This window comes from Triturus cristatus, chromosome 3_2 (genome assembly GCF_964204655.1).
Source record: "Triturus cristatus chromosome 3_2, aTriCri1.1, whole genome shotgun sequence".
In the NCBI taxonomy this organism is placed as follows: Eukaryota; Metazoa; Chordata; class Amphibia; order Caudata; family Salamandridae; genus Triturus; species Triturus cristatus.
The window spans coordinates 869,042,365-869,059,459 of record NC_140584.1 but is presented as its reverse complement, the minus strand read 5'-3'; the positions used below and the strand labels follow the sequence as shown (position 1 = coordinate 869,059,459).

At 48.8% G+C, this 17,095-nt stretch overlaps 1 protein-coding gene across 12 annotated transcripts in view; it reads left to right on the top strand.

Moving 5' to 3' along the window:
- Window positions 1-17,095, top strand: part of GIT1 (GIT ArfGAP 1) — a 294,885-nt gene that overhangs the window by 246,212 nt on the left and 31,578 nt on the right. For 4 of the 12 annotated variants that reach the window (XM_085649217.1, XM_085649216.1, XM_085649215.1 and 1 more), the window contains 2 exons: window positions 12,824-12,976; window positions 16,487-16,702. In XM_085649217.1, coding sequence (XP_085505343.1) covers window positions 12,824-12,976; window positions 16,487-16,702 — 369 coding nt within the window. Of the gene's footprint in view, window positions 1-12,823; window positions 13,019-16,486; window positions 16,703-17,095 lie in introns of all 12 variants that reach the window. The other 8 variants (XM_085649213.1, XM_085649212.1, XM_085649211.1 and 5 more) reach the window with 3 other exon arrangements.

Below are 17,095 nucleotides of genomic sequence, written 5' to 3'. Positions count from 1 at the left end.
TTTGTTTTTTCTCTTTTTCTACTCTTTTTATTTGTACGGTGCTTAATATCCTGTCCTGACATTACACAGGACTGCCAGCCAATAAAATAACTTGGTATGCCCCAGAATATTATAACTGTAAATGCATGGGCTCTACTTATGGACTAAACACCCACCTCTCCCCTAAACACAACCAGTCTCCCAATAAGAACAAAAAATTGCAAATGTTTGCTCATCAATTCGGTGTCTACATCAAAGAGAATACATGTTGCGAACATGCAACTAAGCTGGCTATTCATATTTGAAACATGCAGACTGTGCAGCCCCCATTGTGCATAAATCACTTCCAGCAGGCTGTGAGAATATCATGAAAAACGCACCAATAAAACGTCAGGAGGAGTCGGTATCGTGCACAAGGAATCTCTGCACATGGTGTACCTATAAGACCATTCTGCATCGGAATGTGACGCCATCTTCCCCAAACCCTACTCATCCGTTAAGAGCTCCATGTCATTCTTGCTAATCTATTGCCCCTCATCTCACAACACCTAATTCTCAACAAATGTCTGTGACTGGACTGTGTTGCCAGCCTCTGTCTAAACTACCCTAACCTGATTGTCCTGGGCAAATTCAATGCTTGGCTCAGGAAACCATCTCCGCCATCAACAGAATAATTACTGTCTGGCCCCACAGCTTCCGAATGAACAGAACTCTTTAGTTACCGAACACTCCGGGCAAGATACATGCTTAACATATATTTTGACAATGCTGGCAACATACCCACCTCCTCTCCTCACCCCTAGAGCGGAGTAACAATCTTAGCATCCTTTTTAACATCATGATCCCCAAGTGTCACAATTATAAAAAGCGACTTCAAACAAGAATGCTTTGAAAAATCAGAGACCGTCCACAAAGGAAACCACAATTATAACCTCTAAACTGATTTCTGTATCATTTAGCTGCGTGGCAAATGCAATAAAAAAAAAATAATGAATGGCAGTCAACAGCCTTTGTCACCTCCATGCCATTGAAAGAAGCAGTCACACTCGACTTGCACAAGGTTGGCTAAAGGCTTCTTTTTACAATTCATTAAACTCACAGCCACCAACCGAGCACTCAAAATAAAAATGGAGGGAACGCCTATACCAGTACAGTAGAAACATATACACTCATTAGAGCCTCATTTACAGAGCAATCATTATGAGTGAAAAAAGAGATACTCCTCTCGCCTTGTATCATGTCCCACAAAGGAGGTCTTCAGAATCCGAACTTAAAAGCCTTGCAGCTCGTTCCAGTGAATAGTTTCCCCCATAAATGCATTATGAGGCTGTCAACTCAATTCATAGAAAAGCAAAAGCTCTACGCAACCTCCTCAGTTGAAAGGTACCAACATACAACACACACCTGCAGTGCTTACCAAACTAATGAAAGAACTGCTCTTATTACATTCTCCCAGCTCTCTGACCAGTTCTCTAACGAACTAATAGAATATAGCAAAACATCGGTATCACCACCTGACCCATGGCCCCAGCTATTTTAACAGAAATCCTATCGGCCCTATTGCAGAAGTAGCAAAGATTGTTACCAATACCTTACTATACGTTTCATGTTAAAAAAAACTCAAATGCTCTTCTATCAAACCACTTCTAAAGAAACCTGGCATGGCTGCAAATAACACTGCAATAATCAGTCCAGTGTAAAACATTTACAAAAATGTAGCCCCCATGCAAAAGCGGGAATTTACTGCAAAAAATAATATTCCGTCAGATACCTCCTTTACTAGAGGTAGAGTCTATCATAGTGTTTAAAATTGATGAACTAAGAACACGTGGATGCTAATAAACCGGCCGATTTGAGCCTGTTACACCTTTCGCCTCTTTTGACTCAATCCATCATCCAGCATGAATATCAGACGTTACAATGCAGGTCTTTTCACTGCAAGCATTACAACGCAATGACCTTTACAACATGTAATATCACACAGGGCTTTACAATGTGCATGCCATTACCAACGATTGTAAAGTTTGATACATATATATATATATATTCATATATATTACCTACAGGCGATCACTAGTAGATAGTTATAGTTCAGACCTAGTTTCCATAGGAAAAGTGCTTTTTGACTTGCCTATATCTTTGGCATCGGTTGACGAATTTTCATATAAGTTTCCCAAAAAAGTGTGCAGGTGGGTCTTTTATTGTGAATGGAAAGTTTCGGAGTGATGCTTCAAGTCGGCAGAAAAAAGGAGGGGGGGGATTTAAAAAAAAGTTCATTCCCATATGGATTTTAGACATGACTACACCACGATCCGCTGAAAGGAACTACACCACATTTGGCAGAAAGCTAGATGTTGGCCCAGAAAGCATGCTTTTTATGATTTAGTGTGAATCCGTTCACTAGTTTTCGAGATATTAAAATCCAAATTTGTAGGGTATCTAGCACAGCGAAGCCTTTGCGAATATTTACAATCTCGTGCAGAGATCTGATTGGCTGGTAACACTTCAACCAGGAAGTGTTGGCAGCCATCTTGGGACTCTGCCTCAGCCAAGTCCCCAAAAAAAAACTTCAAAATAAAGAAAAGGGGGCAGAGTAGGAATACCCTGACCCTCTAGCCTTGGTACTTGGGCATATTTAAATATAATTAATGCGGCCTATTCAAGTTTTAATTATAGGGGGGGGCTGCAGGGCCTCCCCAGGGCCAGGAAACCATTTGAAGTAGGATGAAGGGTGCACCCCCCCTCCCGGGCCATATTAGGCCCCTGCGACCACCACCTCCCAGGGGCTGGCCCTAAGGATCAAAGGAGGGGGAGCACCCGCCCCTACCTCCTGGAGCCACTAATGGCCCTGGGGACCGCCACCCCCCAGGGCCGACTCCTGCTGTTGCCCGAGGTGCCGACCCTCTGGAGTTAGCAGTTTGCTTTTGCTTGGCAGGATGTGTGACCGCTCCCACCAAGTGAGAGCATACAGTAACTCCGCTCCTAGAAGGCGGGAGCAAAAAAAAATGTTCCCGCCTGCTGAGAGCCGAGTTCATCTGTTTAAACAGATGGAAAGGATTGCTCCTGCACGCAGAGAGCAGTATTTTGACTGCACCCTGCATGCAGGAGCAATGCCGACTCCGACCGAAGACGGGGAGCTGGCAGAAACCACGGGGGGCTTTGGGGATCCCCCGCGGTCCCCAGCATTGTTCACTGGGTGCCCTGGGGGAGCACCAGGGCACCCAGCCTTACTTTGCCGGGGAATGGGGTACCAAATGGCAAAAATCGGCCAAAGGATGGAGTCCTGCGGGCCAAAATTGGCCCAGGGAGGTTGTGGGGGTGGGGGGGGGAGGGGGGTGACACGCAGCCCCCTCCCCCATTACCTCTTGGTCAGGTCTTGGAGTATGTGGTCCCTGGGGCCAAAATCGGCCCAGGGAGGGGGACCACATGGTCCCCCTTCAAATGTCTACAAAACTGGACTTGTAAATGTAAAATCACCCTTAACCCTGTAACATCTACTCCCCCTCCCCCCCCCCCCCCCCCAATCATAAAATCACTCTTAACTCCCATTATTTTTAGCCACCCCATAATTAAGGCTCCATGTTTTCCGTTTTTATGGATTTTTACATGTAAATACAGACAGAAAACAATGTGTTTTCTGTCTGCATTTATTTACAAAAATGGATAAATACAGAAAATTGGGCTGCTTTTATGTGACTCTCCATGTTGTCTTTCATGAATTATAGCCCAACATCTGAGCAGATAGACAGCATGGAAATTAAAAAACAGGATGAAATTTATTTAAATAAGGGCTTGTGTCAATATACATTTGTGGTATAATGCTAGTATTTACCAGTGGATGCATTGTTATGTAATATTTGACAGCTTAAATAGTTAAAACATGACAGGCATCAAAGTATGAGTGCTAGTCTATCAGTTAAATAAATATGGAAATGTCTAGTTTACAACTTCATTTATACACAAAATAAATATGGATAAATACAGATAAATGCCCCAAAAATAAATATGGATAAATACAGACGGAAATGTCAAACAAATAAATACCATAAAATCGGGAGCCCTACCTATAACTTTAAAATCACCTTTACCTCTAACCACCCTCCTGCAAACTAAGATCACCCTTAGTACCATTACCTCTACCCAAACCTTAACCCCTTTAAAAAAAAAAAAAAGATTAAAATGTTATTTAAAAAAAAAATACCTACCTGCCGAATAAAGTACAGCTTGATAAAGGATGCGGAGTAAAGGTAAACATCCAATAAAGTTGTTTACCTGCTTGGTAAAGATTGTGGTATAAAGGCCATGCGAGGTAAAGACTGCTGGTCAAACGTTATGCATTTCTAGCACTAATCACCACACTGGAGAACGTAATTATCCAAGGAAATGCCTTAAATTGGATCATGTCTTTCCTATCGAGTTCGAACCACATCATCTTGCTCTCACTGTTAACATTCAGACCTTAACTCTTGAATCCTGACATCACCCAGGGCTCAGCCATCTATCCCCACCTTCTCAACGTCTACCACATCCATCTGTCTGGACTGATTCAAACCTTTTGTTATAGCTTTGCAGATTAATCCAGATTATTCTCAAATTGAAAAACCTCAAGAAAGCCACAAGACCAAACAGGCACTGTGCAAAATCGCAGTGAAAGAATGAATGACTGCAAGCCACTGAAACCCAGACATTACTGAAATCTGCCCTGCAGACCTAGGACAAGCATCCCCACAAACCAGCACAACAAAAATACTAGGAATCATCTAAGATACCCTGGAGCCACAAATAGATGCTGTAGCAAAAACATCCCCAACAAACCTGCTCAGATTCTTAAGTTAGATTTTCCCCCTTCCTAGACTTCTCAAACTCCAAAAACAGCCAATGTCCGGGTACCCAGGAATCTCTTCTAAACAAATTATAGCGGTCAAATTAAAGACTGGACTACTTCTACACCTGCACCCTGGGATCACATCACCGCGGCCCTCGCGACCTTACACTGGCTCCGAAGGTTTTGTTCGATCACGTTCAAAGAACTCTGCATTATACACCAAGCACTAGATAGAATCAGAACATTTTGAATACAACTATTTCAGATCTGCCAGCCTAGAAGACCACTTCAATCCAACACACACCGGCAGCTGAAAGTACCATGCTTCAACAAAACTGGGCTCGGAGGGCATTCTTTCTAAGTCCTTGCCAGCAAGTTGCGTAACTCCTTGCCCACCAAGATAAGGAAACTAGAAAACCTTGTTGCTTTTTGGAAGGCTGTAAAACATGGATATTCAAATTTCCGTCAAACTAAAAGACACTAAAGCAACTTTAGGAAAGCCCATTCATCATAAACTAGTAATCCACAATGCAAAACAGTACAATACTTCTTACAACAAAGAACTCAACTAATTTTCAGCCAAATGAAGCGGAATGAAATGTTATCTCACTTAACTACCCTTTAAATATGAGCAAACATGCAAGCAGTTTTTGTGTGCGCTGTGGGCCACTGTTCGCAGCCTCAGAGCAACTTACTCAGGAGACTCCCAGGGTCTCTGGCAGTGTTACAAGTGTGCATCCTTTGTTGTAAAACACTGCAGGGAGTCAGGGTAGGGTTAAAGCATGGTAGCCAACCTTGGACATCTGGCCATTGTATGCAACTCTCTGTCCATTTGTGGAGCCAGAAGAGATTGACTAGAGGTTTGTCTAACTGGGTTTGGAAACATGTTAGTTATAGATTCCCTACCCTAGAATTACCCCGAGGCATCAGAATGGATCCGGAATGTTTTTCGTCAGCAGTACCTCTGTGCGTCAAAGTGGTGTCTGTCGGCTACGCGTCCGTCGTTGACGTCGTGGTCGCCGGGATGACGTCGCAGCAGCTATTTAGACGCTACCCTTATGCGCTGACGTCAGTTCTTTCTTTTTCCGCGCTAGCCAGCGCAGATCCGGAGAGAGCGGTACCTCCAGTCATTTATTGATTCAACTTTTTGAGCGACTTTTGTCGACGTCTTTTTTGAGTCTGATTCCTGGTGCACGTAGGGATGCCTGGCTTCAAGGCATGCGGTTCCTGTAGCCGACTGATGTTGGTTACGGATCCGCACGGCATGTGCCCCTTTTGCCTGGAGCACGACCCCAAGTTATGCTCTGACTGCCGGTCCATGGCTCCAAAGGTTTTGCGGGAGCGGTCCCAAAAGCTTCTTGAGCGCCGGCAGTTGGCATCGTCACTCTTCCAAGTCTTCGCACTTGGGGTTGGGTAAGTCGAAGCACAAAAAGAAGTCGAAGAAGCATCGTCGCTCCTCGACTTCTCCTCATTGGTTGGCTGATGCGACGAGGGATGCGGGCGGTGCCCCTCCCGCGGCTCCGTGCACGGAGCCCGAAGAGTCTACTCCGGGCTTCCCACCCTTCCCGGGACCCGAGGCGACTCCTGCCCAGCTTCGTAAATTGTACGAGGCAATGCACGCCAACTTTGTGCAGCTCAAACCCGCTGGAGCGCCTTTGGGCCCCGCGGACTCAGTAGGGGGGCCTAGGCCTTTTCTGCCGACGGCTCCGGCGATGCAAGCCCCCCTTGGATCCAGGCCTGTATCCGGATCGGCGCCGGTTGATCTTATAACACCTCCACCAGCGCCGCTTCCTCCGGCACCGCCACCGCAGCCGACGCCGGTCGTGCCCCTGGCCGGCGTCTACCCTGGCCTCCATCCTGATGTGGGTCGGGAGCTGGACTGGCGATGCCCGATGCCGGATCTGGCGCCGAGCGGGGTTTTTGTGCCCCTGTTTACTCCTGGGGTCACTTTTTGGCCAGATTGGCACCTAGAGGATGAGGAGGAGGACTGGGAGGGGTCAGGTAACTATCTGACTAATAGCTAGACTCTGAGCAGGACTGGCGAGAGGAACCAGGGGATTCCAGTGGTCTAGACACCTCCCCTGACCTTGGCATGTTGTCTCCTCCTACCGTGGCTACGGAGGAGGGAGGGTCATAAGCAGTGGTGTTGCAAAGGGCGGCTGTGGCTCTCAACCTCGAACTTCTTACGGTGGCGGTCAGGACTAACCTCCTGACAGAGGTGCTTCAGCTGGCTGCGAGCCCCTGCTGCCGTTTAATGAGGCCCTCACCGACGTCCTTTTGAGCACCTGGTCCAAGCCCAATACTGGCTCCCGTGGATAGGATGATTGCCCGACGCCACTACCCGGCTCTGGGTGACCCCACTTTCCTCTCCCAACACCCCACCCCAGAGAGCTTGGTGGTCCAAGCCTCCACTTCCAAGAGCACATTCCCTACCGCTCCACCTGAAAGGGAATCCAAGAAGCTGGATCGTCTTGCAAAGAAGATTTTCTCTTCCGCCAGCTTGGGACTGCGGTCGGTAAACACCGCATGTCTATTGGGATGTTATTCCCACTCTGTTGGGGACACGGTTGCGCAGGTGCTTCCTCCGTGTCCAGAGAAGGCCCGGACAGTGCTCTCCCAAGCTGTTGCTGCCGGGAGGGATGCAGCAAAGTTTACCATCTGTTGTGGGCTGGATACAGCCTACTCTCTGGGCAGGACGATTTCCACATCAGTAGCCCTTCGTCGCTACGCCTGGATGAGATCGACTGGCTTTTTGGGAAATGTCTAGAATACCCTCATGGACATGCCCTTTGATGGCCGTCGCCTTTTAGGCGACAAAGCGGGCAACGCTCTAGAGCTTTCAAGGACTCACAGGCTATAACCATGTCCTTGGGCCTCTCCAGCCGCCCCGCGCAGTCTGCTTTTCGCCCCTTTCGTGGCTACGGAAGGGGTGCCCCACTATGTCCTGCCCAGGGACACAGGCCTCAGAAAGTTTCCCAAACTTCGCGTGGCCGGGGACGTGGTAACCACTACCGTGGTTCAGGGTTCCAGGGGGTGGGCCTGGCCAGTCCACCAACCACCCCCAACCCCGCCTCCCCTCTGCAGCAGCCTCCAAGCTTTCCTAGTCCGACTTTTCAGGCCCATCAAACACAAGTGGGCGGCAGGATCCGCCATCACCTCCCCCACTGGCGCATCATTACGTCGGACAGGTGGCCTTTGCAGATAGTCCGAAGGGGTTATTCCCTCCCCTTCGAGGCTACCCCTCCAGCCATGCCACCTCAATACGACCGCATGTCGGAGGATCACCTGGGCCTTCTCCAATAGGAAGTTACGGCTCTTGGCCAAGGGAGTCATCGAGCGCGTTCCTGTCACAGAAGTAGGTCATGGTTGTTACTCCCACTACTTGCAGGTACCCAAGAAGGACAAGGGCCTGCATCCTATCTTGGATCTCAGGAATGTCAACCACTTCCTCTGGAAGGAGAAGTTCAAGATGTTGATGATCGATCAGGTCTTGTCTGCCATCGACCCTGGAGACTGGATGGTAGCGTTGGACTTGCAGGATGCTTATTTTCACATCCCCGTCCTACCGGCGTTACCTGCGGTTCACGGTAGGCCACAAGCACTTTCAGTTTACCGTGCTCCCCTTTAGCCTCACCAGCGCCCCTCAGATGTTCACGAAAGTGATGGCGGTGGTTGCAGCTCATCTGCGCAGATCGGGGTTTCAGTCTTCCCTTATCTAGACGACTGGCTGTTGAAGGCGGGCTCACCCCTGGCAGTCATCTCCGACCTACATACTATGGCCGACCTCCTGCATTCGCTGGGGTTCTCCATCAATGTGCCGAAGTCACACCTGATTCCCTCTTAGAAGCTCCTCTTCATCGGAGCGGTTCTGGACACGACACGGTTTCGGATTTATCCCCCCGAACAGCGAGTCCGGGATATTTGGGCATTGGTTCCGATCTTTCAGCCTCTATCCCGGGTTTAAGTCAGGATGACCCTGAGGCTGCTGGGCCTCATGGCCTCCTGCTGGTCGATCATGCCAGGTGGCATATGCGGGTTCTGTAGTGAGACCTGAAGTTCCAGTGGGCGTAGCATATGGGGAAATCTGTCCGATTGCGTCCAGATCTCAGAGGGCACTGCACGACAATTGCAGTGGTGGCTCATGAACCAGGATTGGGTCAACTGCAGATCCCTCTCCCTTTCCCAACCAGAGCAAACAGTGGTGACGGACGCATCCCTTTTGGGATGGGGCGGCCACACGGGAGAGGTGGAGATCAGAGGCCTACGGTCTCCGACGGAGTCTGGTCTCCATATCAACCTTCTGGAGCTCCGGGCGATCCGTCTTGCACTCAAGGCATTCCTTCCCTCTGTCCGGGGAAGAGTAGTGCAGGTGTTCACAGACAACACCACCGCCTTGTGGTACTGCAACAAAGAGGGCGGGGTGGGGTCGTGGACTCTGTCAGGAGGCCCTCCGCCTCTGGACATGGCTGGAACATCAGGGCATATCCCTGGTGGTTCAACACCTGGCAGGTTCACATAACGCCAGGGCGGACGAACTCACCCGCAGGTACATGATGGATCACGAATGGCGTCTTCACTCAGAGGTGGTGCAAGGTCTCTTTCGACAGTGGGGAGAGCCATGGTTTGATCTATTCGCCACCGAAGAGAATGCGCAATGTCAGCAATTCTGCGCGTTGGAAATTCCAAGGCGGCACTTGCTAGGCGACACTTTTCGTCGCGAGTGGAGTTGCAGTCTGTTGTACGCCTTTCTGCCTGTACTATTTCTGCCCAGAGTGCTGAAGATCAGGCGCAACCGGGCCCAAGTCATCCTTGTGGCTCCGGAGTGGGCACGAAGAGTCTGGTATCCCGAGCTGCTCAACATGGCCATCGATCCTCCGACCCGTCTGCCTCTTCGGGAGGATCTTCTGTAGCAGCAATAGGGGACGATCCTAAAACCAAACCTGTCCAGCCTCCACCTCCTTGCGTGGATATTGAGCGGCAGCAGTTGACGTCTTTTAACCTGCCTCCCGAAGTTTGTGATGTAATCTTGGCAGCCAGGCATCCCTCCACTAAGATGGTATACACCTACCGGTGGAAAAAATGTGTGGCATGGTGCACAGCATAGGCTGTGGATCCCCTTTCTGCCCCTCTTTCTGAGGTTCTCGTGTTACTCCTTTCTTTGGCCCAGCAAGGCTCTGCTCTGGGCACTATCAAGGGCTGTCTCGCGGCCATCTCTGTCTTCCTTCGGCTTCCAGATCAGGCTTCTCTTTTCAAGTCCCCAGTCATTAATCGTTTCTTGAAAGGCATAACTCATCTCTTTCCTCCTATTCCCTTTGTTATGCCTCAGTGGGACTTGAATCTAGTCTTAACCTATTTAATGTGCGCTCCCTTTGAGCCGCTTCAGAACTGTCCTTTGAGGCTTCTGACGCTTAAAACTGCATTCCTGGTAGCCATCACATCTGCCAGAAGAGTGAGTGAGCTCCAGGCTCTTTCATCAAAGCCTCCTTTCCTATCTGTCCATCCGGACAAGGTAGTTCTCGGGACTCGTCCATCCTTCCTTCCCATGGTTGTCACTGCCTTTCACATCGGGCAGACCATCACTTTGCACACCTTCTTTCCGCCTCTGCATCCTTCGAAAGAGGAAGAGAGGCTCCACCGCCTGGACCCAAAACATGCGCTTTCAGTTTATCTGGATCGAACCAAACAGTTCCGGGTGGATGACCAGCTCTTTGTTGACTACGTGGGTGCCAAGAAAGGTCGGGCCGTACACAAGCGGATAATCTCCCAATGGGTTGTTTTGTGTATCAAAGCCTGCCTTTCTCTGGCAAAGAAGGAGCCTCCAGTGGGGCTGCACGCCCATTCCACCAGGGCGACTGCATCAACTACTGCTTTGGGACGAGGAGTTCCTCTAAATTACATCTGTCAGGCAGCTACTTGGGCTTCGTTGCACACATTTATGAAATACTACTGCCTTGACAGTCAAGTCTGGAGAACCGGCTTCTTAGACCGTTCTGTTCGCCGGGACTTTCTGGTGTGATCTTGGTTCGCAGACCCACCTCCGGGGTTGGTATTGCAGGGGTATCTATTCTAAGGTAAGGAATATATAACGAACATGTTTATTTCAGATGAACAAGTTACTTACCTTTGGTAACAATATAGCTGTAAGAAATATAGGTTAGTTATAGTTTCCTTACCGCCCTACCCATCCTCCCCGTTCTGCGTTCTCATTTCTAGGGTTAGGGACATCCTTTCAGGGCCCTAGTTTTGTGCACCAGTGGTCAGTGTCTTGTATGGCTCTGTGTTTCTGGCGCAGAAAATCGTGTACAGAACTGAGGTCAGCGCGTGAGGGCGGCGTCTAAGTAGCTGCCGCGACGTCATCCGACGTGCAGAGGTACTGCTGATGAAAAACTTTCTGAATCCAGTCTGACGCCAGGGGGTAATTCTAAGGGAAGGATTCTATAACTAACCTATGTTTCTTACAGATATATCGTTACCGAAGGTAAGTAACTTGTTTGTTAATGGATCATTTGCGGTCCTTGAGACCAGGAGGCTAGCAGTGAATGGTTGTCCACCAATTGGTGTTGCCATCCATGGCGGGATGTAGGTTCTCGACACACAGCTACTGACCCATATTTTAACTCCACACCAGGAGTTCACATAGCCACACTCTCCCATGCACAGGTGATCCAGCCACATCCTGTACTTCTCTCTCCCTTTCTCTGTGCCCTCGGGGCTCAGTCTGGATAAAGAAATAGGCTTTTGTTGTGTTCAGGTATATTTTTACCCTGGATAAGTGACTTTCCCACCTGACATCTGTCTACCCATGCATTAACGTTTAACAGAGTGTAAGTTAGAAAATAATTCTCACAATAGGGAAAGAGCCAAGCCCCACCTTAATCGGTTCCATTGTATATTTTTAATTGTGCATTGCTGCTGGATGGGATCGGCTCCTTTGGTCAGGGGCTGTGGATGAGGGTGATTGTGGGTGAGGTCATTTTTCTTTTTGTCTGGCTGGAATGGCAGAGTGCTTGGAGTCATTTGTACGAAGTGTTGCCCATGTCAGGAAGTGTTATTCCTTATTTCTCTTGGCATGTGGTATTGCTGGTAGAACAGCTTTTGCTGCAAAACATACCAGGGTCATGGTAGATGCTTGAATTGACCTTAGACAGTCGTAATTACTGTGGGCTGCATTCCAGTTCATCACTTCTTTCCTTGCTCTGCCACAGATAGACCAAACATTTGCAAAACACCCTTCCTCCTGCTGCAAGCAACGTGGCTCGGACTGGTAGACCACGCAGACACAAGCTGCATCTCACTGAGGAGGCAAAAGAATACTGAAACTGGTCTGGTGTTCCTCTTCTTCTCTTTAAGAGAAGGCGTGGCCCAAAATGTCAGGCTGGAGCAGCCTGTTTAAGTCCAGGCCAAGTATGCATACGGTCGGCCACGTTTGTGACCTCACTGAAAACCCAAAAATGATAGATTGGAATGCAACCAAGTGTAATTGCCAGTGGATAAGCTTAATTGAAGCACTTCGCCCACCGCTCTTTGTATTGTTTTGTCTAAGGGACTTACTATTCTATAAGGGAAATGAAAACCCACCTCACATCTAAGGAGAAGGCTTGATTCCAATCCCTGCACTGAACAGTCTGACTTTTTTTTTTTTTTCAATCTTGTGATAGCAGCAAAAATCATAATATAATGCACTGTACGTCCATGCATTACTGATCATTGTTGGGCAAGGATTACGAAGTGTGACTGAGCTGCCCTATGAGCCATGGTTGGTTTCGGTTGCATCTCGTACCGGTCCAACATGTCGACTGGATGGAATGTTGGGCTTGCGCTTGACCCGGCTGTTTAGAATGTGCAGCTCGGCTCCACCATCTTTGTCTAGCGACGAGCGGCCGAGAGGGCTGGGTGCAATAAAGGACGTACCTTGTAACAGAAGTTCATGCTCATTCCTTGGGTATGGTATGCCCCTCCTGCTTTCTCACCCCTTCTTCTTCCAACCACCCCTGTCTTTGTTTCTTTCCTCTTTGACAGAGCATGGACTCCTCAGACCTTTCGGACAGTCCGATCACCCTGCAGGAGTACTTGGAGGTGAAAAAGGCCCTGGCCACCTCTGACGCCAAGGTGCAGCAGCTGATGAAAGTCAACAACAACCTGAGTGAGGAGCTCCGCCGTTTGCAGCGGGAGGTCAGTGTCTCTCCTCCCCCTCCCCACCGTCTGCCGAGGGAGGTCAGTCTTTCTGCTCACAGTAAGATGTAGGAGCTTTGTGCTGTCTGTCGTGCTTGTCTGACTCTCCTTCCTGTGTCTCCCTCTGTCTCTTCATCTCCACGCCAACTTTTGCGCTGCGTGAGACCCGGTGCAGCAATCTGTGCTCTTAACCCTACTGACACTGAATGAGCTCCAGGCTCTGCTGCCTGTGCAACTGATCACTTTCCTCCCTGCTCTTCTGCTGTTCATGTGCTGTGCCATGATTGAAACATCAGCCTGTGAGCAGCAGGACATCACTGGCTCCTCTTTTTACTTGCTTGAGTTGTGCTGTAGGGTTTGGTTATAAATCCATACGTTGTGCATGATCCTGGCTACTATAGGTTGGATTCAGCAAGGTTACAAGCCCCCCCCCCCCTCCAAACACAGTGGGCATTGACTTGAGGGCATGTGTGTAACCAGGCACGTGTGTGCTGGCCAGAAACCTTTCCCTCCCCTTTAATCCGACGGCATTTTCAGATAAATTTGTTGAGTTCCAACTTTGCTTCTGCAATTTACACCTCGGAAAAGTCTATTTACTCATAACATTGAATGGAGTGAGATGATAGGTGCTGGGAATGGTCTGAAAGTAACTTCCGGAATGGGGTCAGCTGGCACCACTGTACTTCCTTGGCAGTTGTTTGTCGTTTCCACGGTTCATAGTGAATTATCAGTAGAGTAGTGGCCAAACTTCAGTGATCCCTGTGGAAGTGATGAGGACTCAGTTTGATGTGTCCGCGGTCTGCTCTCAGATCCTGATGAACAGTCCTGTCCGCTTGCAATACCTGTACATTTAAGACTGTCTGAAAAGTAGGAGATGCACGGTTGCCACCAAAGGTTTAATTTAAGGACGGGCATACCTGTTTTTGGTTAGATCATTCTGTATATTGTATTTATATAGCGCTTTCTACCCCTGATGTGGTGTTGGAGTGCTTATTGGCGAATAGCACGCTACTCCGGAACCCAAAAGGTATTAGTGTGGTATTAGTATAGGGAAATATGAATACATTTGATATGTTACCGCTGCTCCTTCAACGCTGACAACTGCAATGTCATAACTGCTTGGCCGGGGCAGATGCAAGCCTCCCCTTCCTTCCGACAAATGATCCACCCTGCATGTATCCAATGAACAGTATGTCACTGTTGCAGTGAGAAAGAGTGTATGATACTCTGATTTAAATGCTGTTTGGGAAGATAAAAAGCAGCTTCCCCATCTAAGGCAGACTGTTCATCTGTGAAAACTTTCCCACTGGCAGGCACAATCATGTAAAAGATCCTATACTAGAGGCTCTTTAACGCACAATAGTGCTTTAACATAGGTCGCTAGACAGAGGGATTTCCTTATGCAGAGACCAGAACCGGACACTGATCTGGGTTAAATCCATAATCGTTCTTTAGCTCACTTCGCCACCCCAGTTAAGACCCTGCCATATGCAAATCAGTCCTGACCCTGTTCCTCATGGGAACAGTCCAGCCCGAACTGCCAAGCCAGGTTTTCCCTGGAACAGAAACAAGCATGCTGGTCCGGTTTGGGGGCAACACCCCATATCAGCCAGGCTAGCTTGAATCCAGTGGCAATGTGAGCAAGGAACCTACGTGTGGGCATACCCTGCCAACTTAGGGCGAACAAAGCTAACACAAGGAGATGATGGATGGAGTGCTGAAACTTTTCAGACACTCCCCTCCAGTCACAGATATGGATTGAATCCATCATTCTTTATCTCACTTCGCCACCCCAGTTCAGACCCAGCCATATGCAAGTCAATCTTGACACTGTTCCTTATGGGAACAGTCCAGCCCAATATGCCAAGCCAGGTCTTCCCCGGACTGGTTCAAGCATCAACAGCTCAGTCTGAACTGGGATGGCAAAGTGAGCTAAAGAACGATGATAGATTCAACCCAGATTTGTGACCGAGGGGTGAGTGTCTGAAAAGATTCAGCGCTCCGTCCATCATCTCCTTGTGTTTGCTTTGCTCGCCCTAAGTTGGCAGGGTATGCCCAGACATGGGTCCCTTGCTCACTTTGCCTCTGGATTCTAGCTAGCCTGGCTGATGAGGGGTGTTACCCCGAAACCGATCCCAGGAGGCTTGTTTCCGGTCCATATAAGACCTGGCTTGGCAGTTCGGGTTGGACTGTTCCCTTGAGGCACAGGGTCAAGGGTCTGATAAGTTTCAGTGCTCCGTCCATCATCTCCTAGTGATTACAAGCAAAGGAACGGTGGTTTTGCTGTGGTTGTTGCTAGAAAAGCCATTCATGATATCCGACATTGTAGCTCACTTGATGAAGGATGTATACACTTTGTGACTAGACGAACCATTCTCAGGCTTCCAAAGGTTGCAATGCACGATCAAGCCAACAGCTGTAATTTCTTTCTACGGTTATTACCAAATGTTATATCAACTAAACAAATGATCACCTGGTGTCCCTTCGCAGGCCGCCTTCAAAAAATTTGTGCACGCTGGATGTGTCAGCAGGGCGTTAAGATAGAACGTTGACTGGCATTAAAATCACTTTTGAATTGTTTGTGGGCTGCGGCGGTAGCGTTAGAAGGAAATCACTTTCGAAGGGCCATTTCACGCCGAATCCACATTCTCACTTCCCTGCCAGTGCATAGGAATCTACAGCCCATACATGATGCAAAGAAACATTGCCAGCCTTCAATCCTACAGCACCTTTGCATTTAAAGCGATGCTATATATTCACGCGCGACTCACCTTTCTTCTTTTTGTGGGAAAAGTTAATAAATTAAGCTCTTTCCACATACTTCTCGGCCCCACAATTAGAAAAAGTTATTGAACAAGGTGTGGTCAGCTAACACGTAGTGGGTTACAGATTCCCTGGAGTTTGTTTGTGAAACGTTCTAATCTGTTCCGTATCCAACCACTGGATGGCAGGAGTGTGCAAAGCATTAAAACATGTCGCTCTTACTTCCGATTTAGTATCACAGAATTAGTGTTACAAAGTTAATATTACGGGTAAGTAACTTTTCCTTTCCACGGTCATGCTCTGTACAATAAGGGTTGAGAAAGCTCTGGCGGTTCCAAGTGTCTTCTCAAGCATTCGCCTTCGATGGGTCTGTTTGTGATTGTGACCTTCTCAGTGAAGGATGCAGCGTGGAATGGACATGTTTGGTGGTGGAGTTTGTAGGGATTTGCTGAAGTCCGCCATATTGCTTTCAGTCCTTTGGTTGTACCTTGAATACAGAAGCCCATCCATCATTATGCATGATTAATGGTGGCATGGAGTTTCCTGCTCGGGTGGCAGGATTCACCAATGATTGGTTAATGCTTGCTGATTCTGCAGTCCAGATGGGTAGGGCCTGGCTGCAGCCTGTCAACTCAGCTCTGAAATATGAACCCCCACCCAGCCCCGTCCATCCCGCAGCCCGGTGGCCCTGCTCTTGCCAAGCTGCACCGTCCTCCCTGCATGAGTCTATCTCTCCTGCCTTTACAGATCCACAAACTGCAGACGGAAAACCACCAGATCAGACAGCAGACGACTCCCGTGCACCCAGCGCCGGCCAGCAATGAGCGCCAGGAACACAACCTCCCTGCACCGCACCGGCGGGACCGGCACGCGTTCTCCATGTACGAGCCGGGCTCGGCACTCAAGCCCTTCGGACAGCCAGTGGACGAGATTGTCAACAGATTGCAGCCCTTCCACTCCAGTGTGAGTTGTTGTTTTAGGCCAGCAGGCGTTTACGGCCTGTGGGTAGTCGCAGCAGGGGGCCCCGCAGTGAGAGGGACTCGGGGATCCTGCCCCCCTACACATCTGTAACTTCTTAAACATGAGCCGTGCGGGCCTTCAGGCAGTCTGGGGGCTGACAGTCAAGGTCAGGTGTTGGGCAGGATAGCAGCTATGAAATTACCTCCAGGCTGTATTCAAGGGGTCTTTGTGGGAGTTATGTCTCATTCCATCCATCAGCTGGAAATAATGTAGTGCTCAGTTTCCAGGCTAGAATAGAGCGTAGTTTCTGGGGTCCTTTAGGCGTGCCAGATGGTGAGTAGAGTGTGCAATCATTTGGCGATGCCTAGTTTCTTGAAGGGCCTGCCTTGCGCATGT